This window comes from Pungitius pungitius, chromosome 12, assembly GCF_949316345.1.
Source record: "Pungitius pungitius chromosome 12, fPunPun2.1, whole genome shotgun sequence".
In the NCBI taxonomy this organism is placed as follows: domain Eukaryota; kingdom Metazoa; phylum Chordata; class Actinopteri; order Perciformes; family Gasterosteidae; genus Pungitius; species Pungitius pungitius.
In genome coordinates, this window is record NC_084911.1 from 18420689 (window position 1) to 18447833 (window position 27145).

The 27145-nt window shown below is 47.4% G+C and overlaps 1 protein-coding gene across 2 annotated transcripts; it reads right to left on the reverse strand.

Annotated features, from left to right (window-relative positions):
* Positions 1 to 439: 439 nt before the first annotated feature.
* LOC119220985 (myosin-9-like) lies at positions 440 to 26943 on the reverse strand. 2 transcript variants are annotated; one of them, XM_037477365.2, is made up of 41 exons: positions 26700 to 26943; positions 17500 to 17831; positions 16204 to 16360; positions 15315 to 15342; positions 15114 to 15207; positions 14065 to 14085; positions 13050 to 13142; positions 12908 to 12971; positions 12701 to 12799; positions 12471 to 12614; positions 12257 to 12352; positions 11873 to 12144; positions 11588 to 11761; positions 11289 to 11462; positions 11066 to 11180; positions 9855 to 10039; positions 9235 to 9356; positions 9077 to 9146; positions 8828 to 8988; positions 8616 to 8724; positions 8398 to 8529; positions 8072 to 8278; positions 7845 to 7982; positions 7571 to 7694; positions 7309 to 7480; positions 7006 to 7218; positions 6777 to 6921; positions 6478 to 6684; positions 6246 to 6350; positions 5789 to 5941; positions 5416 to 5664; positions 5111 to 5323; positions 4811 to 5023; positions 4016 to 4177; positions 3800 to 3928; positions 3633 to 3721; positions 3419 to 3542; positions 3082 to 3290; positions 2308 to 2416; positions 2053 to 2225; positions 440 to 1923 (listed from the first exon to the last, which is right to left on the reverse strand). In XM_037477365.2, the coding sequence occupies exons 2-41, from the start codon at positions 17824 to 17826 to the stop codon at positions 1809 to 1811; spliced, it is 5886 nt and encodes a 1961-aa protein (XP_037333262.2). In that variant the 5' UTR covers positions 17827 to 17831; positions 26700 to 26943; the 3' UTR covers positions 440 to 1808. The 2 variants fall into 2 exon arrangements, with proteins under 2 accessions (XP_037333262.2, XP_037333263.2); XM_037477366.2 differs by lacking the exon at positions 14065 to 14085.
* Between the last annotated feature and the right edge of the window lie 202 nt (positions 26944 to 27145).

Here is a 27145-nt window from a genome sequence, read left to right on the forward strand (position 1 = left end):
AATCCTTATAAAGCGTGAAACAATAGCACCACTTTCATTCATTTGCTCAATGTTTGTTTTATAAGTAAGAACACAATATTAATAGTTACGATTTAATGTTGACTTGTAACTAGCCATACAACAAAGATTAATTCAAGTAGTGCTTCGTCATCAAATCAAAATTAACCGATGGCTTTCTTAGAAGTGACACACGCAAAAAATAGTACTCACCCAAAAGTCGCCATCCTTGCTTACCATATTTTATTTGGGTGAAACCGGTTTGGACTTGTGTGCAGATTGTCTTTATCTTATGGAAGAAAATCCTGCCTTCTGCTGGTGAAAATACATCACTTCAAACAGGTTGGGTGGAAGAGGCGGCAAGTTGCACTTTGAAACATACAGACAAAAAAATAACTTAAAAACCAGCACGAACCAATAATAAAAACAGGGAGACGACATGTAGCGGTTTAGAAAGCTTCTTTAATTGCAATACCAACATTTCACAATATAAATTTTCCATTCGAGAGACGCAAACAGAAACATTGAGAATCAAGGAGATGTAGTTTCTTCCATGGGGATTTATTGTTATTTAAACAACACATTCCTCTCACTTCCAAGCAGCGGGAGCCAAAAGCCACCCCAGGCACAGCCTGCCAGGGTTCTCCAGCATCCAATATGGCTGCTCATCTTTTACATCTGCCCCATAACCCGTCTCCATTGACAACCACAGCTTCTTCCCCCTCAGCAAGCTGGACACTGAGAATACAGTGTGTGCAGTGAGTAATGCAATACCCCTTCACCCCATTTAAACGTGAACATGGATAATAAGGAATGTAAAAAAAAAAAAATGAACAGTTGTCCAGGAAAAAAAAAAAAAGTGTAAAATGACAGGACCCCATCCAGTAGAATTCAGCTGCATTTAAGGCCTGTGTGTGTGTGTGTGTGTGTGTGTGGGCTTACTGAATTAGCATGTGCACAGAATTTCCAAAACTGCTTAGCTTCTGTCAGTCGTGTCAAAGTAAACACACAAATGCAGTGGTTTATAATGTTTAGGCTTTAAGTGTTTTTTTGTTTAATTTCTCAAGTCAGTGCAAAATTAACAAACTTCCGCAGTCACAATCAATAAGTGTGTCAATGAGTCGCCAATTGTGTGACTTGCAATCCACCTACTTTCAATTTCATTTTTTCGCAGGAAATATGTGCATAACATTAAGCCCATAAAAGCGTAGTCACGGGTATCAACTGCAGCTAAATTGATAGGATAAATTTCCGTGTATAAACCTTCATTTTAAATTGAAGCAAGAGCATAATACACATGAAGCACTTCCATTCTTAACCAATATCATAAAAAAAAAAAGTTCAGCATAAAATACAATTCTATAGATTGAGAAATTACTTTGGTCCGCTTCCAGTAATCGATCTTCATCCACATGTACTATTTTGTTTTCTTTCTTCAATTAGAAAAATAGATCCCAAATCAGGACTATTGTACTTGTTATGCATCCTTACAAAAATATTAGATTTATCCCAGAGAACAAAAAAATGAAGCAAACAAAATACAGATTCGCCCCCCTCCCCAAAAGAAAACATAAAAGTTTAGTCTAGTTTGTCAGCATGGCGATTGTCCGAGTTTACTGGCTTCTGTACGTGTGAAGCGGTTTTAAAAATGCATAGATTGTCAATAGTAAAGAGGTCAGACTGTCACCAGGCTGAACTCTGCCGAGTCTTCGCCTGTGTGTTCCTCCCCCTTCAGTAGGTACATATTGTGTGTGTGTGAAATCTGCCTATTTGTGATGCGGTTCTAACGAGTAGAGAGGCACTGCGGCGCTTCATTCAGGCTTGCGCTCGGGCTCGGGGATCTCGCTCTTGGACTCGCTGTCCTCGTCGCTCTCGATGCCCTGACGGGTGACTGTGCGGCGCACGGTGAAGGGGAAGTCGCCGCGTCTGAAATTTAACAAAAAAGGAATAAAGAGAAGTGATTAAAAGAAAGATTTGTTAGACACATGTGAAGACCTTCCATCATGTGGTTTCCCCATCTTTCCGAGTGAAGATCTGTGCAAAATGGATAAAAACCTGAGCTTGTTCTTGAGGGTGGTGACTTCACGGTTCATGACGTCAGCCGACTCGGTGGCGTCCTCCAGCTCCCGCTGCAGCTTCCTCCGGAGGCCGTTGGCTCTCTGAGCCTCTTCCTCAGCCTCCTCCAGCTGCCGCTTCAGCTGCTTCATACGAGAGTTCAACTTGTCCACCTGCAGATTGGACACAGAGAGTGTTGGTCGCACGGAAGGGTTTGGATATCCGTTCTCCCGGATGTGGGCTGCGACCTCTGACCTGGTCTTTGTACTGCTCCGTGTTGCGTCTCTCGTCGTCCACCTGCAGGATGAATTCCTTCAGCTTCTTCTCCGTGCGTCTCACGATCTTGGTGGCGCCCTGCCTCTCCCTGAGTAGAGAGCACAACATCGGTCAGACTAATGTCCCATAATGTGGGCTGGTGGATCTCTGCAATGAAGCATTACTATCAAACTGTACAAGTATCAGGATGAAAGTACTCCTAGTGCAGATGACCGGTAACAAGGTGCGGCTGGGAGCATGGACCCTGCTGGTAGGTTTTATATTGTTGGGTTCTTATTACTGATGTATCAAATTAATTTTAGTGAACGGTTCATCCACACACTTTTATTTACAGAGTAAAAAAGGACAACCTGGTTTAGCGTAACATAACTGGGTGGAGCTAAGAAGCTAGCGAGCTACCTAGCAGGGGGGCAGTCTAGTAAGGTTGCATTCCAACCCTGCTTTAATGCTACATAGGTTAAAGATAATGAGCAAGTTATAGCTAGCTAACTAAGTAGCTGAATGCTAGCTGGTTAGCCAGTCTGCTACAGAAACATCAGGCTCCATTCCTGCTCACTCTCTACCACTCAAGAGAAGGAAGGAGCTAGCCTGCCAGCCATTCGTCTCAGGAGCTGTTAAATGACCACAGCCAACAATTAAGGTCAGTTATACTATTTCTATGATTGAAAAAGTGGAATAAAACCGTTCTGTGGCATTTAGGAAAACCTATTTGACTTCTTAAACTGTACAAACAAAAGACAAAAAGCCCTTCACCTGGTCTCCATGTCCAGCTGTTCCTCCAGCGCAGCAATCTTCGACTCCAGGGCCGCCATGTTGGCCTTGTACTTGGACTTGACAGTTCCCTCCAGCTCCTGCAGCTTCAGCTTCAGCTCCTTGTTCTGACGCTCCAGCTGGCATCGAGCCCCCTCCACACGCTGACATGTGCTGCGCTCTGCGGTCAGCTCCACGTTCATCTGGTCGGTCTAACAAAAATAATAAAATAAGAATAATAAATTAGACGGAGAGAGTTTGATCAAATTAGCAACTTAAGAGTCTACGTTCTTTTCTGTATAGAGGCTTTAACAAGCAGCCGGATTCTAAGTCCACAAACCTGCAGCACTGCTTTCTTCAGCCTATCATTGGTCAGCTCGGTGGTGCACTGCTCCTCCTCCAGCTCCTCCTCCAGCTGAGCGATGCGAGCCTCCAGTCGTCTCCTCTCCTCTACAACCTGAGCACTGAGGGACAGATCCGAGAAGGGTGTGAAAAACTGTCAACAGGCGATGCACCAGACAGACCGGGAGTCTCTTCACTCCAGCCCGGCTTACTTCTTGGTGGCCTGGTTGTTGATCTCATCCTGCAGTTCGTCCCTCTCCTGCTGGGCCTGTCTCTTTACTCGCTCTGCAGCCGCCAACTCCTGCACGACGAAAAGAGCGACGAGATTCAGTACGCAACAGAGACAGAGGGGTAAATAGAGTCGAGAGCGCGGACTGACCTCCTGCATCTGGATCATCTCAGCCTCCATGCCCTTCAGCTTCTTCTCAGTCTCCTTGCTCTGAGCGAGGATCTCCTCCCTGGACATGCGAGTGTCCTCCAGCTCCCGGATTAGATCCTTCATCTGGGCCTGTGGAGTCATGGTCGAGTCCGTCAAACCGAGTCGGCGGCTTCTTTTGTTGTCATACTGAAGACTTTACGCCCACAGCGGACTCACCTGGATTTTCTTCAGCTGTTTCAGGGCCTCGTCACGGTTCTTGTTGGCCATGTCGATGCCCGCCTCCAGCTCCTTCAGGTCCAGCTCCAGCTTCTTGCGCCCGGCCACGGCTGCGGAGCGCTGCTTCCTCTCGTCCTCAAGCTCCATTTCCATCTCCCGCACCTAAGAAGGATGCCATTTAGAGCTCAGCCACTTCACAAGACACGGCACCAGCATGCCTAAGGGGTGATTATTCTAAAACGCAATCGATTTAAAATTAGTTGATTGCAACCATTTAAATATGTCAATGTACTACATCTACTGAGATAGAGTACTACGATCATGCTCAGTTTTGAATAATTGGAAAAGGTGGCAAAAGGCAAATGTTTTTAAATGTTGCCAAAAATAAATGCTAATTAGACACATTTCCATTGAATGAAAGGCAAATAATCTTTGCTACAAGGGCGCCATCGGATCCAATTCATCTACGATAGGAAGCGGCAAAGGGGAGTTGAGCAAGTTTAAACTTTCTTTTGCATTTTACAGGAACACCAAAGACCGCAGAAACAGCTCTAGTCATATAACCCATGTTTGAATTCACCAGAAGCATTTTCCATTCATTGTACAGAGACAAAAAAGACCAAGCATAAAAACTTGCCAAACTACACAATTGAGAAAATGGCTGAATGTCGCCATTTCAGGAAAACTTGTCTAATTGAGATAATTTAAAATGAGCCTAAAAATACTTGAGTTGGATAAAACATAACAAGTCGTGATTGGAGTTCACCATATTGGAGCCCACTTCCCCGTCCCTACCTGTTTGACCAGCGCCCTCTTCTTCTCCTCGCCCATCTCGTCCCGTCCCGACAGGTCTCGCTCATACTGGGCCTTCATGGCCTGCATGTTGACCTCCAGTCGCAGTTTGGCGTCCTCTGTTCCCTGCAGCTCGTCCTCCAGCTCTTCCAGCTGAGTCTTCATCTCCTCCAGCTGCTGCTCCATTGCACGCTTCGCCTTCTCCAGCTCGTGAACCTGCAGAAAAAATGAAATGGCTTTTGACAACACATTACAGGCACAAGAACACTTCTGAGAAATAGAAAAACCATATTCCACACTCACGCTCTTGCCGACATCGTCCTTAGAGGACACCAGGTCCTCCATCTCGGCCCGCAGTAGTTTGTTGTTGCGGTCCACTTCGTCCTTGATGTCCATCAGAGAGTCCAGCTCGCGGGTCAAAGCCAGCGCCCGGGTCTCTTTTTCGCGGGCCTCGGCTTCAGCCTTGTCGCGCTCTTCTGCGTAGCGGGCAGAAATGGTCTTCTCCTCTGCCAGCATCTGGGAAAAGACGGGATGACACGTGTCAGATCTTTGGATTCCACGTCCAAGCAGAGATAAGCCAACGGTTTCACACAGGTACAAACACACACCTGGTCAAACTTCTTCTGCTTCTTCTCCAGGTTGGAGACAATCTGTCGGAGATGGTCCTGGTCGACCAGCATGTCATCCAGCTCCTGCTGGAGACGCGTCTTGGTTTTGTCCAACTTCTCGAAGGCGGAACACTTCTCATCCATGCGCTGGCTTAGTCCCTCCAGGTCCCTCTGAAGCCTCTTCTTACCCTCCTCGGCGGTCTCCAGGCAACCTGCGTCCTGCTCCACCTTCTTCTTCATTTCTAGAAACTGCACAGAAAAAGGCGCTGTGTCAGTTGAACATTAGATGTTCTGAGGATGAGCCTGATGATGCAGCAATAGTCCAAACAAGGTTTCTTAGCTCAAGTTTGACCAGTGTTTAACTTCTTCTGACCTGAGCCTGAACGGTTTGGAGCTGCTTTTCCACATTCCTCTTTGCCTCCTCTTCCTCCTCGAGCTGTTCTCTCAGGACGTTTTGCTCGTCCTCGAGCTGGCGCAGACGTGTGCTGTTGGACAGCTTCTGGCGCGTCTCTTCCTGGAGCAATTCCTGTTGGAAACAAGCATGTCTATTAGACTTAGACGGATTCCAGGTGCATTACCAAAAAGGTTTTTAAATCCTAAAATGGGAACAATTCAAGTGATCAATAAATTGAAGTCATTTCACATCCAGAAAAGTCTTATTCTCAATATTGTCTCATTTGGAAGTTTGAGCTTCGCTGTGCAGAATCATGTATCATGTATCTGCTAAAAGGGAAAGTTTTATGTTAAATCAGCAGAGGAAGGGAACGTTTCAGACTCCTGCGGTGCCTTCGCTGAACATTCAAGGAGGGTGTAAACGGGGCAGTGCGTACCTGAACATCCTGCAGCTGGGACTCCACAGCAGAGCAATCTTTTGTTGCCTTAATGGACTTCCCCTCCAGGTCACTCAGCACGGTGGTGACGTGCTCTAGTTCAGCCTGTGAACAACAAAATGCAACCACTGAACCAGAGCAACACGAAATCTGTGTTCAATCTGTTTGGACAGTTAGCCTGTGAGACTAGTGTCACAGATACGTAATAGTCTAATCGGTACAAGAGATGTACCTGCACTTTGGCTAGTTTCTCGGCCTGCTCCAGCCTCTGGCGCTCGCTCTCTGAGTGTTTGAGCTGCAGCTCCTGGACTTGGGCTTCGGCCTTTTTCCGGCGATGCTCAGAGTCTCCCTTCCCCTGCATCAGCGTCTGCATCTCAATGGCTAGCTCGTTCCTCTCAGATTCCAGAGCCTGCTTGGCCTTCTCCATGGACACTTTGTTCTGCAGGGGATGGAGAGCATCAAAATAAGAACTGCGCATGAAGGGGAATTCAAAAGGGATTCGGGTTTAAAACGCCTCCAATAGCGACTTACCCTCTTTGCCTGCTCCAGCTGCTCGTTGAGCTCGTCGAAGGCCTGGGCGTGTTTCTGCCTAACCTCAACCAGCTGCTGTTCGTGAACTTTGGCCTCATCGTCCAGAGTCCTCTTGAGATGTGCCACCTCGGTCTCGCGCTTGGTCCTGGGGAGGGTGGAGCAGAGCTCATTTCCTTTGTCAAGATCGATAACGGACTTCCTTTAACAGCATCAAGGCCGGCATCTCTACCTGAGCTCCTGCTGAGCGGCGGTGGAGTCCAGAGTGTCCTCCAGCTCGGTCTTGAGGGCTTCCAGCTCTTCTCCCAGGTCCCTGCGGTGTTTCTCTGCCTTGGTGCGCGCCTGCTTCTCCAGCTCCAAGTCCTCCTGCAGCTCAGAAAGCTGAGCCTCCATCTCACGGATCTTTTTCTGAGCCAGGTTCTTCTGCGCCGCCTCCTCCTCGATCCTAACGGGAGGAGCGGATCAGCAAAAAGGAGGGGTAAATGGACGTAAAAATGACAAATAAAAAAAAGGAGCAGCAAAGTCCAAAACAGACCTGGCCAGAGCAGCCTGGAGCTCTTCCTCCTTCTTGGCGAGTTGCGCGCGGAGCTCAGCAATCTGGGCCTGCAGCTCGGCGATCTGGTCGTGGATCTCATTGAAGTCGCCGTCCAGCTTGCGTCGGTTCTTTTCCAGCTCCTGTCGTTGCTTCTCCTCCCTGCGCAGGCGATCTGACAGAAAAACAACAAATATAAGTTCATAGAAAAGAAAACTAAAAAGGGCAACCCCTGTGGGATGTTTATTAGCGGTGTCCATCCTACCCTCCAGGTCTGTGATCATGGCCTCGTGTTTGGTCTTGAGCTTCTGCAGGCTCTTGGATTTCTCCTCCTCCTCCGTCAGGTTAGTGGTGAACTCAGAGATTCTCTCCTCCATCAACTTCTTCTCCTGTATTCACAAAATACAATAAAGAAAAAAGGAGGTCAACAACAAGTGTAACTGAGTAAGATGACGCTTTCATTTCTTACATTTGTCCCAAGCAGAACTGGTTAAATTGAGCACAGTATTTGTTATTGTCTTTCCATCTCTTGTCCACACCTTCATTAGTTTGTTGTTCTGGTCATCGAGAACCATGACATCCTCTTCAATCTTCTTCATCTTGGCCTCCAAGGTGACCTTCTCCAGCTGGAGCTTCTGTCTGGCCGCTTCCTCCTCGTCCAGCTGCTGCTCCAAGTCCTGCAAGCAAATCGACGTCAGGAGGAGGTTGGAAGGAGCAACTTGCATCGTCTAAATCAGTGGGAAAGATGGAGGCAGGTAGAACTTACTCCGATATTCTGCTGCATCTTCTTTTTCTCAGTCTGGAGTTGTGAGGCGCGCTCCTCTTCCTCCTCCACCCGGGCCTCCAGGTCGTGGAGGATCTCCTCCAACTCCTGCTTCCTGGCGGCCAGACGGGCTCTCATCTCCTCCGCCTCGGCACAGAGCTCCGTCTCGGCCTGAAGCTGCTCCTGGAGGGCCATCTTCTCGGCGCTCAGCTGAAGATAGATGAGTAAATTTAATAATGCAACAACACTTATGATATTCAAGAATTCTCTCTCATTTATGATGAGGAAACAATGAACGTGACAGACCTTGTGGTTTCCTTAAGTTTTACCTGATGCTGTTTTTCCTCCATCTCCTGGAGCTGCTGCTCAGCATACAAATGCTTCTCCTTCACCTTGACCAGCTCGTCATCCTTGGCCTGCATCTCCTCCTCCTGCCTGCTGACTTGCAGCAGAGGCTTCACCTTGAGTACAAAAAGACACAAGTTAGAAAAGACTATAAAATGCAAAAAATAAAGTGGAGGGGTTAAAGTAAGAGACTGGGGTTTACCTTGGTGAAGAGCCTCCACCACTGCCAGTTCCTAAGCTTGAGATAAGCCGCGCAGTTCCTCTGGATCACCTTCATCGCGGTCAGCTGCTGCTGTCTCTTGGCAAAAGCCCTACAAAGAAACATTAGTTCAGAGAAGCAGATCAAATTAAATACATGCATTTCTCTGCACCCAAGCTACTGAACAGGATCCTGCAGTCAGACGGCCTCCTTACTTGCGAGCCACGTAGCCTCTGCACCAGGCCTGGAAACTGATGATGATGTCTGTGATCTTCATGTCTCTCTCCTCCTCCAGGTGAGCGAGGACGCCTGCCCTGAAGAAGACTTTGCTCTGGCCAATCCGGAACAAGTTGGGATCTAGCTCCAGGCTCTTGATCTGAGGGAGGAGGTGACGCACTGATTACATTAAACTGCAGAAGGACTTGGTAGCGCAGACCTTAGGAAGAACTTTGTGGAGCCCTTACCATGAGCACGCAGGCCTGCTTTCCATCCATGAAGCCCTTGGGGATGGCATTGGGAGTGAGGATTTCATACCTTCAAGAGGAAGCAGATAATACGAGTCAGGTCATGTTTTATGACACCAACCAGAGAAAAAATGCATGCTGGGAAAATACTGCCTCACCTCTGTCTGAACTCCTGGAAGACGATGCGGTTGGGGAAGCCTTGTCTGCAGATACGGATCCCCTCCAGCACGCCGTTGCACCGGAGCTGATCTAGGACCAGGTGTGGGTCCAGTTTACCAGCCTGAAGAAGAAGATACAGATAAGCATTGTGAAGAGCTCTATTCGACTCTGTGGGCCATCCAAAAAGCATAAAGGATCCAGAGAAACTAAAAATCAATTTCACACTTGTTTTTTCACCGCATCTAAAGCGCTTTGAGCATGATGGCAGCCTTTTAATCTCAACCTGGATTTCAATGATAATCATTTTCATTTCCACCCGAGCTCCCTCTCGTTCTCTCAGCTCCTTCCCAGTAAACTAAAGAAATTTCTCGTAAAAAAAAAAAAAAAACTAAAGCATAAAGAATAAATAGTTATAATTTGACAAAAGACCAAAATGAACCTTAGTCAACTAGGATGCACCCAAGCATCATTTGTGTTTCTGCTTGAACGACCAGCACACAAGATCAAGAACAAGTCAGCCCTTTCAAATTCCATTTCCTGAAGAATTTGAAGGCTCTAATATCCCGACAGGGACTTTTAGTAGAAACACCCCAAAGAGAACCCTAAACTTTTCAGCTACCTTCTTCTCGTGGTTTGGGATGATGCAACGGACAAAGTTGGGGTTGGTATTCCTCAGCGTCGCCATGAGTTTGGACAGCTGCTCTTTGTACAGCTGGCCCACCGTGCGGAACATACCCTTGCGGGTCTTGAAGGCACCGGGCATGTCAGACATCGACACCTTATCCAGACCGACGATGCGGTCAACTGAGAAGAAGAAACGAGACATTATGTAACAAGTAGGTGGATTTTAAATTCAAGTACTTGAATATTTAACCAGGCAAACTTAAACCAAATGCAAGAACGACTCATGACCGTTGTGTCTCCTTTTCGGTAAACATACATCAGGAGAGAGTGCGGAGGCGGTTCATAACACCAGGACCAGTGAAACACCACACAAAACAGAGTGAATGCTGAAGGAGACGGGAATCAGGCGAAGGACATGAAAGGAGTCACCAAAAAGCTTGTGAAGCGTGGACATTACACACCATGATGGAACTAAACTCAATGCAGTGAATGGATGCAGCTGCTCAACTGTTTGTAGGTTGTCTGAGTGAAACTTGTGTAATGGTTTGATTGAATACGTGTTGGGAAAGTGGCAAACTGAGGCGGTTGCAGAGTGAATGTATTTTTGTTTTTAAAAACACACCAAACCCATGCAGTATATACCCATTGCTGCAGTACCCATGACCAACACCAGGAGTCCCCAAACAACACTATTACACATGGGGAGGAAAAAAGGAGTTCAATGACAGCAACAAGTGCCAAAAAGACCAGAAAGTGTTGTTTTATTGAAAGACCCAGAAACAATATTAATCTACTAAAAAGGTTAGAACCTAAAAACACAAGTCTGAACATTTAGGAGAAATGGATGGATGCCAGTGAGGGGGAAAAGCACAATTAAAAACAAAGCAGGAATAAGCGGGAGGGACTAAATGAAAAAATAACCTTGTCACCTGAGTCTGAATGTAGAAAAGGAAAACGGTGATAAAAATATGCTCTCTGAGAATTCTGTATCTCTGAGACCCAGTCAAAAGAGAACAGACAAAAACAGGGCCGTACAGAGGAAGAAATGGATGGAAAGAAGTTGGATTTGAAAAAAGGTAAAGACAAAAAGGTCGAGACACCAGACAATAAAAGAGCAAAGAAAAAGTGTGAAATACAAGACGAGAAGCAGACCCCAAATACATGAATATTCAGCTGTGAGTCACAGGATTAACTGCCTCAACTCACCGTCCTTCCAGAGCTCAGACACAAACTTGTCGGTGGACTGGTTGAGCAGTGAAGCCACGTTATCGTTCAAGGGGTCCATGTTCTTCATCAGCCACTCATCCGCCTTGTAATCAACCTGAGGAGCGAGGAAGAATGTTGTTAGACCCCCGGCACATTCAGAGAGTTTGAGAACTGAACAGGTGAAAATGTAGAGAAAAATTAAACGTAAAGAAATTACATCTACCTTGCCGGCGTAGTGGATTATGCAGAAGTCCGCCTCGTCCTTTAGTTTCTTGGGCTTAAAGAACTTGGGGTGAGTGCCCTGCTCCTGGAGCACCTTCTCCACAAAGCTCTTGTCTGTGGCTTTGGGAAACCAGCACTCCTCATCCAGCAAGGCGAGGATACCGGGGGGACTGGCCTGCGTACAGAGGGGGGGTGCAGATCTTAAGGCACGAGAAGGACAAGCCGTGGAATGATAAAGAAGCACGCAGGACTTTATTCAGAGTTAGAAGGGGGGGGGGGGGGGGGGGTTCCAAAACTCACAGGTTTCTCAATGAGCTCAATGCAGGGCTGCAGGTCCAGGCCGAAGTCGATGAAGCTCCACTCGATGCCCTCCCTCTGGTACTCCTCCTGCTCCAGGATGAACATGGTGTGGTTGAAGAGCTGCTGCAGCTTCTCGTTGGTGTAGTTGATGCACAGCTGCTCAAATGAGTTGAGCTGTGGGGGGGCGAGAGAAGAACACCATCGATCAACAGCGCGAATTAAAAGAGTAAATAAAAAAAACACTGGTCGATCAAGCCATCAACTGTACTTTAAAGTCGGGATTACCTCGAAGATCTCAAAGCCAGCGATGTCGAGGATGCCAATGAAGGAGGCGCCCTGCCTCTTGGTCTTGTCCAGCGCTTTGTTGATCCTCATGACGAGCCAGCGGAACATCCGCTCGTACGTGGCCTTGGCCAGGGCCTCCACAGCAAACTCCGCTTGCTCCTGGGTTTGGGCCTTCTGGACGAAGTCTCGGCCCACTTTGATGCGGGGCGACAGGATGGCCCTGGTGAAGTCGGTGACGTTCATTCCCATGAGGTGGCACACTTTCTGGGCAGCTGATACGGCAGTGAAGAGGAAGAAAACAAAAGCAAGAGATGAAAGATAGCAGGAAAAAAAACAAAACAAGGTTAATTGACTACTTGTGGAGGTTCCTCCTCCTGGACTTACCGGTGTCGTCGGGCATGGAGGCCTGGTCCGTGTGGCGCTCCTTCTTGAAGCTCATGTTCCCGAGCTGCAGCACAGAGGCCACAACCTTCAACAAGCCTGCACGAAAAACAAACCGGAGAATGAGTGGGGTTTTAATGGTGAACCGAGAGGACGAGAAATAAAAGAACTGGGTGGGGCAGGGGTGGTTTAAAAAGTGATTTGCAGTGTGCTTCACCTATCTGCTCGTCCTCCGGGATACTCATGATCCTAAAGGCCTCCAGAGTCTCCGTAAACAGGTCCTTGTCCTGCTGCCCGGGAATGGTGACGTTCCCGTTGGAGAGGAAGCGGTAGTTGTTGTAATTTTCGAGGAGGAGCTCATCTGAGAAGAAAGAACGGTTGTAGTGAGTCAAGAGGCAGAAAAAAAAAAAAAAGCCTTTGAAAAGAGCCGTGCAATACGTTGCTTACTGCGCAATTTATCTCCGGCCCCGGTGAGCAAGTAGTAGAAGATGTGGAAGGTCCTTTCGTCTTTGGCCTGGCGAATAGCACGGGATTTCTCCAGCAAGTCTGTTGGTCAATCCGTCAAGGAAAAAGCCCGTTTCACCCGCCCTCCCCTCAATACTGTGTTTTCAAAGCATTGCCTCGAGACAATGTAAAAAGAAGCTTTGAGGATACAAGTTTCAATATTGGCACCGACGATGTAACCGTTGACGTCAAAGTTGATCCTGATGAATTTTCCCTGGAGGGGGAAAAGAAACGGAGAAGCACGTGAAAACCGCAGTTAAAGAGGTTTGACTTCACAGAGAACAGGACTTACGAATCGGGACGAGTTGTCGTTCTTGACCGTCTTGCCGTTGCCGAAGGCCTCCAGGATGGGGTTAGCCTGCAGCAGCTGCTTCTCCAGCTCCCCCTGACGGACACGAGGCAACATTTCAAGAACGCTCTCCTTCTGTCCACCAGTAAATCACGAGATACGTCACACACAGAATGTTACCTCACCGTAACAAACCGGGTCGTTTACCTCTTTTGAGCGCAAAAAAGCCAACATACTTACTTGTGAAGAGGAGGGAGAACACCGTGTATCACAACATAAAGTGATTAAAGGAAGGACACCATATATGCATACACACACAGCACCCCGCACCCCCCCAACACACAAATGACTTAATGTTAGTGACCAAATACAACACCTGAAGACCCTGATCAGTAACCCGTCACCCAATGCAAGAATTGTCCAGTGAACCCAAAGCACAACAAACAAACAAAGCAATCCTTCAATTGAACCTTAAACTTCTCATTGGCTGCTGTGAATTGTAGGCTAAATGACCACATCGACTTTGGGTTTAAATACTTCGGAGCGTGATGTCAAACAGTTCTGTCAAAAGTTGTCGGAGAGTCTAAACACCGGCTGAATGAGCTGGATAATCATTTCAAACTGCTGCAAATTTGATTATGGACTGGTTTTCCTACTCAGAATCTAAAAATAATGAAAAAAGAAAAAAGCAGTTGAGCTTTAGACTGACAGTAGCCATACAAATGATGAAAAATTAAACCAGACAAAAACAAGGTCTCAGAACAGAAATTGCTGTGTTTTTTTCCTCCAGCAAAGACCTTCTTTTCCTTCCATTGTCTGGGTGAATTCTTCACAGGAACATTAAATAGGCCACTGATCTGCAAACTTCCTCCCTTACTTCCGATTGGCTGACAGGACACGTCGCCTCTGCCCTCGATTACAAAGTGACTTCCAGCGTAAAAAGGGGGCGGGGGGGGGGAAGACGATGACAGAAGCAGGTGGGGAGGAAGAGCGAATGGAAGGGAGAGAGTTAACTCACATGTGACAGGATCGAGCTGTTCTGTTGATGGGAAGAGAGAAATACGACAACCTCAAAAAAAAGGTGGTTTGATGGATTTTGAGTTGCATCTTATAACGCAGGCAGGCGGGATGACAGCTTTGCAGCTTTTCTAGCTCGATTGCTAGTTATATTTCTGGTAAGAAATCAGCAGAAGCCACGGACTTCGCGTCCGACCTCTGGTTGGTAAAAAAAATGGGTCAGAAGCCTTTCAAATCCGCACAACTGCAGGACTACAGAGAGTCCCGCCCCTTCCTGTGGACCGCCATGTGACCGCAGTCCCCCAGTGGTCAACAGCAAATAAAGATTGAAAAATGTTGACCCATGTAATTGTGCCATGAAATGTTATGATGCGCCTAATGTATGACAACCGAAAGACTAAAAACACTTTACAGCGTAAAATGTATACGCAATTAAAAAGACAACACACCCAAAAGTCAAGTTAGTGTTGTCCCCCCCCTGAATGTGGTGACAAAAAAAGCATTTAGGCAAGACAACGCCATTTGTGTGCCAAATATAAATTTTCTACCTAGTTAACAAGTCAAGGAAATGGCAGTGTTGGAAAGGTACTTAGTGCTAGACGAGAAGCAGTTTCACACAAAACTAAAGACAAATTGCAACTTAGAAAAATTTCACTTTACATTCAAACAAAAATTCTTTAAGCCATTGACCCCCCAAACATATTTCTGATAAGTACGGTCCCGTGGAAAACCCTTGAAAGGGGCGGGACTGTCATCTTGATGCCATCCATTTACCTCAGATTTATATTTATGAAGGACATAAAATTGAGTTTATGGCAGAAAATAAGGTGTTTGGGTGAAGAACAACGAGACGCTGGCTCAAGCGCGTCAGTCAGGAATGGAACAGCTGGACGACCAAGTGTGGGGAAAAAATTATGGAAATTATTGTTCCTGGAATTAGAGATTGGGCCTCACCTGCAAATGAGTTTAATATAAAGCCAAAGGAGGGAGAGGTGGAGGGATGTAGGAAGAGTAAAGAAGGGGGTGTGATGGAGGAACTGTGTGACTGACCTGGTCTTTCTTGGTCTTGTGAGAGGAGGCCACGTGAGCCAGATACTGGATGACCTTCTTGGTGTTCTCCGTCTTACCGGCACCAGACTCTCCTCTACGGGACGGAAGAAAGGTTTTTTTTGTTTTGTTTTTTTAGATGGTCCAAAAAGCAAACAAGGAGAAGAGCAGAGGGGTTACTCTAACGTGTCGTCTGTTACTCACGTGCAAAGAATGGACTGGTCTTCGCGATCTGTGGAAAAGATGCAAATGTCAAAATATGCAAAAACTCTACAGAACAACTACTCCGCCAGCGCTAAGAGGGCATGCTTTATCGCCGTGACGCACAAGTCTGAAGCCTGCACAACAGGAAGTACATTGGTCACAGACAGGAAATCAATATCCGGCTTCCTGGGATGTAAAAGGTGCGGCTGTGTTTGAAATCAAGTTGCTAAATATCCGTCAACTTTACTGAAGCCAAACGCTGAGAAATAAACATACACATGTGTGGCATGCGTGATGATTTTTTACTTTTAAAAAAAGGCCTAAAACAGGGCTGTATTACAAAGCTAAAATTGTAAAAAGGAACATATTACAATACCAAAGCCCTGCAGGAAGCCCAAAAAATGTACACGCGCATTTAACTTTATTATTTTTTTGCCAAGCGATCCTAGAGGAGCTCCATAAAGTTCAGCTGCATCAAAAACAAACTTAACAAGCAAGTATTTTTAGCTCCTCTGCATATTCTCTGTGGCTTAAGAGCTGCACGGGAGTCACAGGCCTCGTGTTTTTAAACACAACATTTCTTCAGAATTGAGAGCGTTGGGTATTTTCTGAGGCTGGTGGGGTGAGTAAATCATGCTCAACACCATGCCAATATTCTGCATTGGTCCCCGTTGTCTACTATTCAATAGCCAGGCTACTCCCATGGATCTCGTATCCTTCCCCCCCTTTATTATTTATTTAAATCGCCATAACTGACTAAATACAAGACATAGCACACAAACTGATGTCTTGGGAGCCCTATAGTCTACAGCTCTGCAGGGAGAACAGTAGCTCATTGACAATGCTACGTTACAAGCTCCATTCTTATACATCTACACCTCAGACTTACCCTGCATCATGCTTCTGTAGGACGTGTCGGTGATGGCGTAGATGTGAGGCGGCATCTCGTGCCTCTTCTTGCCCTTGTACATGTCTACGATCTCCTCAGAGTAGATGGGCAGGTTCTTGTACGGGTTGATGACGACACAGAAGAGACCGGAGTACGTCTGCGGGCCGGATAGAGGGGCCATTTAAACATGGAATGCGAGTGCGAAGTGGAGGTTGGATGGATATTATTGCAAGAAGATAAAGAGTCTAGAGGGCAGATCATGGACTGGGATACTGCCTGTGTTTCAAATACCATTATAACAGTTATTGTTATTTTTCCATGCATTTCCACACTGATCTGAATATGTCTAACCATGTCAGAGTGAGCTTTGGCCGACTCTTACCACCACCCCCCCAAAGTTGTAAACCTAGAGGAACCACTGTATGGAATCTTTCAAATACTGCATTGCAGTAGGCACTGGTTCAATAATAGGCATCCCCACCCCACCCCCCCCCCCCCCATTAAGACCGAACTAATAGTTACTCGTGAATTTGGATGCCATATCATTACAAAATCTCAACCGCACCCTGCTGCAGGTTTTAAAGGCCGATTGGCTGAGGCGCTGGTTTGGTCTAAAAAGGTTTACAGGTCAGAGTAATCTCTTTTGGACGTCAACACACTCCTACATTCCTCTCTCTGATCTTCTATTGTGTATCTAGACTCGTTCTCCCGCAATTAGAACTTTTTGCGTGTGCTGCATTCCTGCTGCTGCACCCCCTCCACTTCTCTGCACCAGACATGTCTTCCTTGAGGAACTGTTAATCTGAAAAGACTACAGAGGCGCTCTAACCAAACCAGGGCCTGGATCTCTGGAGGAGCTGTGTCGATGTGACCGGGTCACACGCACACACCAAAGAGCAAATCACTCCCAGCCCACCACATGGGGATAAATAACACAAGTTGAGGAGGGGGAAGTCATCGCAGTTACAACACCCTTTAGTGTTCCATGTCCAGCCTTCCATGTCTCCCATATCGCTCAAACTCTGGAGTGCATTGTTCCCTGCAGCTTCCTGTTTACAAGCCAACTCCAAACACAAGGCGGGCTCGCATACCATGAGCATGCTCGCAAAGTCACTCTGCAGTAGACTGGGTTGTCTTTCCAAATGGGGCTTAGTGAGAAGACTGGGACGCCGACGTGGCGATTAATTGGTTTGGAGGCTGGCAATGAGCATGAGGGGGAATTAATTAACTTCAAATCATGACAAAAAAGGCTTTTAACATGAGGGGTTGTGAGAAAGAACCGGGCTGCACACTCACGTAGATGAGACCAGAGTAGTATCTCTCCTTCAGGTTGTGCAGCACGGAGGCCTCGTTCAGGCAGGTGAGCTCAGCCATGTCCTCCACCTTGCTGAACTTGGGCGGGTTCATCTTCTGGATGTCATCCTTGTTCACGGAGATCTTCTTGCCGGAGTCGGCCAGCTCGACCACGCACTCGTCGCCGCGCTCCTCCTTCACGCAGCCGGCCTCGAAGCCCAGGCGCTCCGAGGGCACCCACACCAGCTTCTTGGTGGCCCAGTCGGCCTGCGCCAGCGGGTTGTTGACCATGTTGCGGTCCACGTACAGGAACTTGTCTGCGGCGGACATGGTGGCTGTTGAGAGGGAGAGTTTGCGGTTAATATTGGGAAATTCACAGGCAATTATGTTCAACGCTGGAACTCTGGGGAATGAAAAGAGCCGACGGGACAAACAACAGGAAGAGCCTGCTCAGAGCTGGGCCGGGTGGACATAAAACAAGAGCCCGTCGAACAAGCCCAGTGTTGCTTCTTGGCGAAATGCCGTGAACGCACACTTCCAGCTGCTCAACCGTCCCAGGGGACGGAGGGGAAACATTTGCCCTGTAGAGGTGCCTCCAGATTGACCGAGTGCTCCAGCAAATGTGCTGTCCGCTGCTGGGAAGCCTGTTTGCTTGGGGACAGGGCGGGCGGGGGGGGGCTGTATGGAGCAATGTATGACATATGTTCCTTGTCAACCAAATAGTTTCATGGGATCAAACCCAGCAATGAAAACAAGTCTTTGTTTAATGGAACCGTTGGTGTTTTGTCTGCTTCAGAGGAGCCATAAAGATACAGGACCAGAAAGCGGTGACAAGACAGCGGTTTTGTCTGAGATCAAAAATGATACGACGCCCCAATTAACTTTAAACCATTTCCTGGTTCTTACTGATGGAGTCAACCAGAAAATTAAAGTGTTTTGTTACGGTCACACATTAACTCTGAAGCATGCCATTTATTTTTAGGTCACCTTTTGTTCACAGTCAACAAAGGGAGACTTGATTGCTGTAAAGCTCCCCCCCCCCCCCCTTCTCTGAGTGAATATGATCAACTACCACTTAACATTTGGCAAAGGTTTGTGTTCGAGCAGGTAGAAAACTGGCTTCCATAACCGCAGAGAATGTCACAATGCACTTTAAATACGGTCCGTTTGTCAAAGGCTGTGCGGCGTGATCAGGGTGGTTTGGTTTGGTTGTTGATCTCGAGGAAGGTTTCCAAAGAACCAAAGCAAATGGCATCAAATGAGTCACGCAGAAGGTCATACATACAAACCAAAATCTCTGCCCTTTAACACGCCTCTTAAAAGCATGTGGACGACATGTTGTTGACTGAGCGCTGCTGCTTAACCCCCAGAGAAAGTGACCAGACCGGTATTTCCAGTGTGGAGAAGCAAATTACACAATAACTCAAACGTTAATCATTAATAAAAACACAATGTGCTTTCATCAACACGTCAAACTTACCCGCCTTCAATGTTGTGCTCCGCCATCGGAGGATGACACCGTTTTCCTGTCAACGCCCAGTGTCATTGGGCTTTGTCAGTGTTCACTCAGCTTCGATGGGGACGCGTTCATAACAAGGAAAAGGACATCAGAGGCCGGTCCCGCCCGGTATTCCATTTGTTATAGTTTGACATATTAAAAATATTGTCCCAAGAGTCTTTCTGAATTGCAATGCTATCTTTTGAGATGACGCAAAATTCTCAATGTAGTTTAACACTCCCCACAAATCCACAACGGTGCGGGAATGCATGATTCAAGAATGACAAAAATTGCATTTCATAGTGTGATGAAGGATGTTATTACCATGGATGAACCTCAGGTTACCTGGATACTTACTTAAGTATGGCCAATCCGATATGTGGGACAATATTTGGGATCAATATGGAGTCTTTTTGACAAACACGAATATGGATTATACAGACAGTATAATATCTAGTATGATCACTTTGAAAACGTGTTGCTCTCGGTTGGACAAATGACACAACAGCTACGGTCCTTCTCAAGCTCTACGACACCAAAAAAAAGATGAGCACATTAACCCTGATCTGCGAGAACGAAAGCCGAGGGAGAGGCATTCTTCTCATGACCCCCCCCCCCCCCCCCCCCCCCCCCTCGCCTCTGTCTGTCCTCCATCATCACGCTGATGGTTGGTCTGCGCACAAAGCCGCCTCCCAACTCACCTCCCGTTTACTGACCCCATCCTGTAAAGGGACGTAGGGGCCAATTAGTCCTTCTTCACCTCTCAGCTGGCTGCGCGCTCCCTCCTCTGCCTTCCCTTGCCCCTCCCATGTACTAACACACTCCCCCACCCCTCTCTGTTTATCCAGTCTTTTCAGGGTCACATTCCTCCCATGGTCAGCCTTTATCAGGAAGAGATGGCGAGCCACGGCATTCCATACATTTCTCTGCGCCTCCCCTCAGACCCGTTCCCTGGCTTTCCTTCCCGTTTCCTCCGCATACTCCCACACACACAACCATAGATGCTTTGGGACATTTAGTCACCATCAGCGGCCCCCATGATGGTGGAAAATGGGCATAACAGACTATAATCTCTAACTTGTGTCTGTTCTATTTCACTGGTTTTTGACAAACAACAAAGTGGTTTTGGGGCTGCTTTGAGTTCAATGTCCAATCATCATCATCATCATCACAGTGCAGGTCAGCAGGGCCATGTATTGATATTGCTGTGCTACCTAGTTGAAGTATCCATACGTTCAAATAGTATATACGTTTTTAAGTTCACATTTTTTAATGGACTATTTGTTATGAAGTAACAGGTCATTTTATGGAATACAAGGTTCTCGTTGATCGAAAGTGGGGCATACCGTTACAATCATATGGAGGCGTGGGGGGGGCGTGCAAATAGAACGGATACAAAAAGAAGACACAGCGAGCCTCTCGTCTGTCAGAAGCGGCCGTGCATGCATAGGGACCTTTCTGTAATTCTCAAAACAGCAAAGTCATCCGGAGTCAAAGACTCCATTGTTTATGACGTCAAAGTGCCACTATTTCTGTATCAAGTTAATATATACCTTGATTTTAGATTTTTCCGTATCGCCCAGGCCCTGCCAATCATTTTCAAAAGGAATGTTTTTTTAAAAAAAAGGAAATGTCAACCAAACAAATAGGTTTCTGGATGTCTTTAAATGATGCATTTTCCTGTCCAACCAACGGGCCTCAATGGGACTTTTCAGTTTACCAGCTTGAAAAATCATACAGAAAAATGAATGGGAAACTATATTGATAATCAAGTGATCATTTCAGCTTTAATAAGGACCTTAATTGTAGCAAAGTCTGTTGATATCCACCCCGGTGTGACTCACACCTCAGTGACACACATTCAGCCACCTCCAGAGAACAGCTCTAAAATTACTCCAGAAAGGCTATTCTAGTTTGACAAGTGCTGCTCTATAATTGAAAGCTGGGTTGGGGGGGGGGGGGGGGGGGGGGAGTCCCATTAGACAAGGTTTGACGTAGGCCTCGAGGCTGACCGTTGTAGTAACGTGCAGATGTTTGCTCAACTTTGAGACAAAACAGTCTTCACAGAAGGAACCCCTGCTTGGCTCACGTTGCTGGTGCCGCGCTGCCAAGTCCTCCGTAATCCTGTAAGAATCAAACCGTGGTGCTTCACGACACGCTCGGCTGTGAAAAGAGTTCACCATCTATTCGGTTGAGACCCGTTTACGACGAGATTAGCCGGCCTAGATATTCAAAACAAGAATTAGTCATTAATTGAAGCCACGGCAGCTAGAGGAAAACAGTCATCCGTTAAAGACCGCTGAACTGAGATACCATTAAAAGAATTATGTCCAGAGAACGAAGACACAGCCTTATTGAAATAAGCAGTGCATTTTCTTAGAAACCAGCCTCATCACAGGGACCAGAGTGTGGTTACAGGCAGGAAGTGATGCAGCAGGCCAAGACTTTAGAGGAGGAGGTGGAGGAGCAGGAACTGGGAGAGGAGAGTAAAGGTCCTCCTTTTCAGTCCTGCTGGCCTCATTTAGAAAGAAGGTCAATCTCGGTGTCCATTAAAACCGAGGCAGGCAACCCTTCAGTCAGACTCCCTCACGTCAACTCTCCCAGAGTTACCGTAAAAAAGCAAGACAACTTCTACCAAAGCATGACTGTATGCAGTCAAACTTCCACCCGCTCCAGCTAAAGGGAACCCATAAAGCAGCTGGGCCGCGTCGACAGGAAGAATATTAATAGCACGACCGAAAAGTCAATAACGCTGCACTCCCCCGCCAACTGCAACATCCCAGCTGGCCTGAGGTGAGCCGAGGCTGCTCATCCCTACAGTCATCTTTGTCGGTTTGGCTCCATCCGTTTAGAAAACCCTTTCAAAGCAAACAGTACAATAGGGTTCCAGTGTCTGCCTCACTTTCATCCCCATCGCAGAAACAACATCATCATCCTCTACTAATGGAGAGTTGTGCTCAAGTCGGTGCCAGACGGGCTGTAAAAAGTACAACGTCAATCAGAACTCTCTCGCCCTTCCTCCCTCCTTCTCTGGTAGTGGGAAGGGTGGGGCAAGGATGCAAGAGGGGAGGAAAAAAGGAAATGACAAAGTGGGAAAACTATTTTGCCATTTGTGGAACTTGTGTGCAAGTCTTTGAAAAGCAGAGGGGAGGGCGAGAAGGTGGCTTTTCTCTTCTCTCTGTGCGGCTCCGAGAGGCAAAATGAAGCCCTTGCTAGAAAACAGACTCGTCTGGATCACAGAGCCAACGTCACTTTACACATTCCTGCACCGACCCGAGATCCAGTTTCATTTTGAACCCTAAGCTGGTCAATGCCATCTACAACCAGAGGCCCCCCCACTAAGGTTCTGACTGGAGCTCTGCTCTCAGGCAACTAGCAGAGGCTCCCAGCCCCACCACCTCTGTACCAAATAAACAGCATATTACAGCCATTAGGTCCATATTGCAGTCACGTTTTGTACTATTGAACTGTAAGGTAGGTTCAGTTGAACCCACTGACCTGTTTATCCAAAATCAAAGTGAACAGTGTTTAAACCTTCTGAAGGTTTTCTATATTTCAACCTAAATTTGATCAATGGCAGTCAGAAGGCGGACCGATTCTACAGTTACCTTAAAGGACGGCGAGGACAGATAACTAGAAGTGCGTGTCGGCATGATAAGCGCCGGGGTCATAGAACAAATTCCACATCAATTAACCGGTTACAATATTGAATGCACTGGTTGACAGACACCAGCGCGCCCTGTCAGTGGAGCACTCAGCAGGATTTACCATTAGACAAATACATGGGTGGTTACGTAAGCCTTTTGAAGCAGACTGGGAAAGAATGCAGAGGGGAGTGAAGATACACAATGTCAGCAAAGCTTTTTTCCTAAGGAATGCTCAGGCTTTTTTTATTTTACTGGCAACAAACACAGTGAAGAAAATCTGCCATTACCACCTCACTTCTGCCCATTGGTTTGTCCAAATGGGAGAGAACTCAGTTTCCTCCACCTTTGTGACTCATCTTGTGGCTCTTCTCAGCTATATCGCTTCTTATCTACCGTTAATCTCTCCCGTGGAGACTCAGACTCTGGTAAAACAATGCAATCTGTGACCCCCGAGGTCCACAAGGTGGATCGACAATGTGGGCGTCTGGTGAGCAACGCGATTCGCCCGACATGGACTAAACCGTCCAATGGTAGACGGGCGAAAGGCTCATTACGCAGCACGTTCCAAAGTTCACCGTGCCCTTTTCTATGTAATCCTATGCCAGGTGCGAATGACTGAGACACACACACAGTCGTTGTCCTGCACCTCTGCCTCCTCCTCCCCCCCCCCCCTCGTACAAAGTCTAACTGATATGAGTCACCGAAACCTCCACCGAATCTTAGAAAATAGGTCTTTATTTAACATTTCAAATGCATGTTTCCAGTATTACTAGAAGAGAATTAGAACTAACCAAACCTCACCAACAACTATTTCCTTCGAGGGAACTAATGCGGGTTGGGGGGGGGGGAAATCCCCTCATCCCTAAACAAACAGGCTGGATCTTTTGACCGAATGAATGCAGAGTTTAGTAATCATTGATCGAGGATTACCTCATCATTAATGTAACAAAACAGAAAGCCGAATTTCATACCAGGTCACAAGTAATCATTGGGCGAGGTCTGTCTGTATCAAGTCCTTTTTGAGTGTGGTCGGGCCGCAAGCATTTCCTGGTATTGTTTGCCTCCATTGAAAGGTTGCAGGTGCTTGCTCTCAGAGGGAGGAACAGAAGGGGTGTCGGCAGGAAAAAAAAAACAAGCAGAAGAAAAGAGGGAGGGGGAAATAGAAGCCTAGACGTTCAAGGAAGAAATATGCTAGCAATAACTTAATTTAAAGACCAATATTGGTGATATAGGACTCATGCAGGATGTGTGTTGGGTTGGTCTGCATCAAACTCTCTGAACCACGCCCCCCCCCCCCTATGACTACGTACTGAGCGATGTCAGCTCAGACACAGTTGAGGGAGAATCTTAACAGTCTCCACTTCCAGGGAATTTTTTCCCCCGCATGAATGAATCTCAGCTGACTGCGCAGGAAACCAGACAAGACCCGTCGCTGCTCGACCAAATCACCAACCACATGTGGCGCTAGGGGGACGCATCAAAAGAACACGCTGCAGTAAAGCACGCACTCATCAATATATATCTCTCCCAACTAACCAATTATTTAAAAAGATTAATTTGCTTATGATTGACAAATCACAACTGCTTAAGCGCTCGTCTTTTTTCCCCCAGGCAGCGTGATCATCCGTTTCCCTCTTGGCTAAAGAGGCCTATGATTGAGGTTAGACGAGCGCACATACAAAACAATTTGAAGATCAGAAACACCTTCCCCGTGTCGAGTTAATCCCGAAGCCCTCTTGTGCGTCACGTACCATGTCACACTGGCCTCCCTTCGCTGCAATCATATTCGCAACAAAAAGCAAAAAGGGGCCTGCAAATAATCTGGCTCAACCAACGTCATCTTTTAAGACGGGAACGCTTCATTTCGTCTAGTCTACAGTGCAGGGGTGGGGGTGGGGGGGGGGGGGGGTGGGGGGTTACAGTCTGGACATTGCTGACACACCAGTAATGGAATGTAACGATCTCTGCGGGGGTCCTCCATAACCGCGCTGAAACTGGCATCAAGTGAGAAGAACTGGCCCCAGGGAAGCACTTGCAAGTGTTTAATGCATGACTCAAAATACAACAGGATGTGACGTCGTACACGTCACCCAGAGACCCCGCGTGAGGCTACATAGCACACGCCTGGGCCCGTTTAATGAAGGCGTGTAGGTGTATCAGCCGAAGAGATGGCTTTGATTAAAACAAGCAACATTTGACAACACACACACACAGGTTTGTATTTTTTAGCTGCTGTTATCGTTCCAGCATGTAACATCATCTGAACAAATCATTCATGTGTCCAAGTATCCAGTGAGGTAATCTCACACTGCGGTTTCATAGCTTCTTGGCAGAAAGCATCCGTTGATTTGAAGCGTATGGCTCTGATCTCTACAAGAGACCGCTTTCTAAACGAGAAGCAGGTTTCGAGTGCGTGGACAGCAGGCTTCAGAGCCCACACGCTGGCCGACCCTACACTGACCATCAGCAGGGCGGCGCAGGCATACCAGGGGCTGTTTGCCTCCCCAGAGTGCAGCCACAACGATGTGCCGTCTAACAGAGCAAACACAAATTGACCTGACAAAGCACGCTTGTGTAGGTGTGCAGAGACAGGGCCCAGTTAAGCACGATGAGAATGTGACACTTGACGGATGGGAGGGCAGTCCGTGACGGGCCGATGGCAATTATTGAAGACTGGTTTTCATGTACATGGAAACAAGTCATTGGGTGTTCTGTCATAAGGGGAAATAGTGTTATACAATGAAGATGGGTTTATTTCCTTAACATGTTTGTACTTTATTTACACAAGGCTGAAATTCATTTTACAATTGCCACCCATTTACTTCTGGGAGACGGATTCCCATCTCTGTTGCTTATCCTGAGGTTGCTCCCCTTCCTTTATTATGTTCCAGTTTGCAACGCCCTCTCAGAAAGAAATTGTGATCCGTGCGGCCACATAAATAAAACGTCCTTAACTTGATACATCCCATAAAGTCTGCCGTGCTGCCTATGCAATGTCCATCAGAGTCGGGCCGCACTGTAATTACAATACAAACCTGGTCATTTACAGCTGGCTTTCTTCTGGTGGATTCCTTCTGGCTCACTGATGTAACCACCACTGCCCATTAACCCGTGTAAGAAAAATGCTTAACTCGTCACCAGACCAGACCCGTGTGTGCCAAGTTGGTCAAAACTTAAACTGAGCTAAAACTTTATCCTTCATAACAGCCATTCCAATGCCACATGCCAAACGAACACACACGAATCAGAAGAGATCAGAGTGCTGATGTACTTTCAAAATATGCTCTAAATCATGCATTCGTTCCATGAAGAAGCCCCCCCCCCCGCAGGGGGTAGAACTAGTCGGACGGTGTTCATCCTTTGCTGGGGGGGGGGGGGGGCTTCTTCATGGAACGAATGCATGATTTAGAGCATATTTTGAAAGTACATCAGCACTCTGATCTCTTCTGATTCGGGGGGGGGGGGGGGGGATGCTTCACATTTGACATCGGCTCAGTGAGGTTGAGGAGAAGCACAGCGCCGTTTCTTTTTTAATGCAGCCCCCCCCCCCGGTAAAACCAGTGACGTCATGTCGCCAGACAGACTTAACACCGGCGGCCACACACAGCGTCCAGCGAAGTTAAAATGAATCCACACAACACACACACACGAAGTATACGGTGTACACTTGGGTCTAAAACTCACTCCCCCCCCCCCCCCCACGCCACGGCCTTCTTTCAAATGGGGCAAGTCATTGGAGCGAATCACTTCCTGCCTGCAGCGTTACCGTTATGGCTCCCCGCCACACGGCTCGCGCTGTACATGACGCCGCGCGGCACGCGATCAGCGGTAGTTTGAAGTTCGAGAACAATAAAGTGTAAAGTTTAAAAAAAAAAAAAACTTTATAAAAAAGCAGGGATTAAATCTGTCTTTCGGGGGGGGGGGTCCACTCCGCCCTCCGCGGCGGCAGTGAACTCGCGCTTCCTGGTTCGTGCACTTGCCGGAGTAACGGGAGACCGGGACCGTACGTTACGGCGAGAGAGCATGGCGGACAAACGTGTTCAAGTTGAAATAATTACCTGCTCTTTTTTTGGGTGCAGGACGCCTTTTTTTCGGGTGGTCGTAGCTAACAGCAACCGGGTGGCTCAGTCAGCGTCGCCTTGAGTCAAACTTCTTTTCCCGTCGACAGCAGAGAGTTTCAGGCTAAACTAAAGCGCTCGCGTCCTCCCTCTCCTTCTCCAATCACTCTATCTTTGCTTTTTTTTTCTTCTCTCCCCCGTTTCCTTCGGCCCTCCTTCTTCTACTAGCAGTCTACTGGTTCGCGTAATTTCAGTCAGTACGCCGGGGTGCGGCCCGGGACCAGGGGCGGGGCCCCCGTCATCGTGAACAGCCCCGCTGACCAATGGCTACCGCGCTTTGAAAATCCGCACACTTTGGACCAATCAGCGGGAGGGCTGACGACCGCTGCGCCGGCGATGTGCGCACGGACACGCTGAACTTGAAAGCCGTGAGGAGGGAGGGGAGA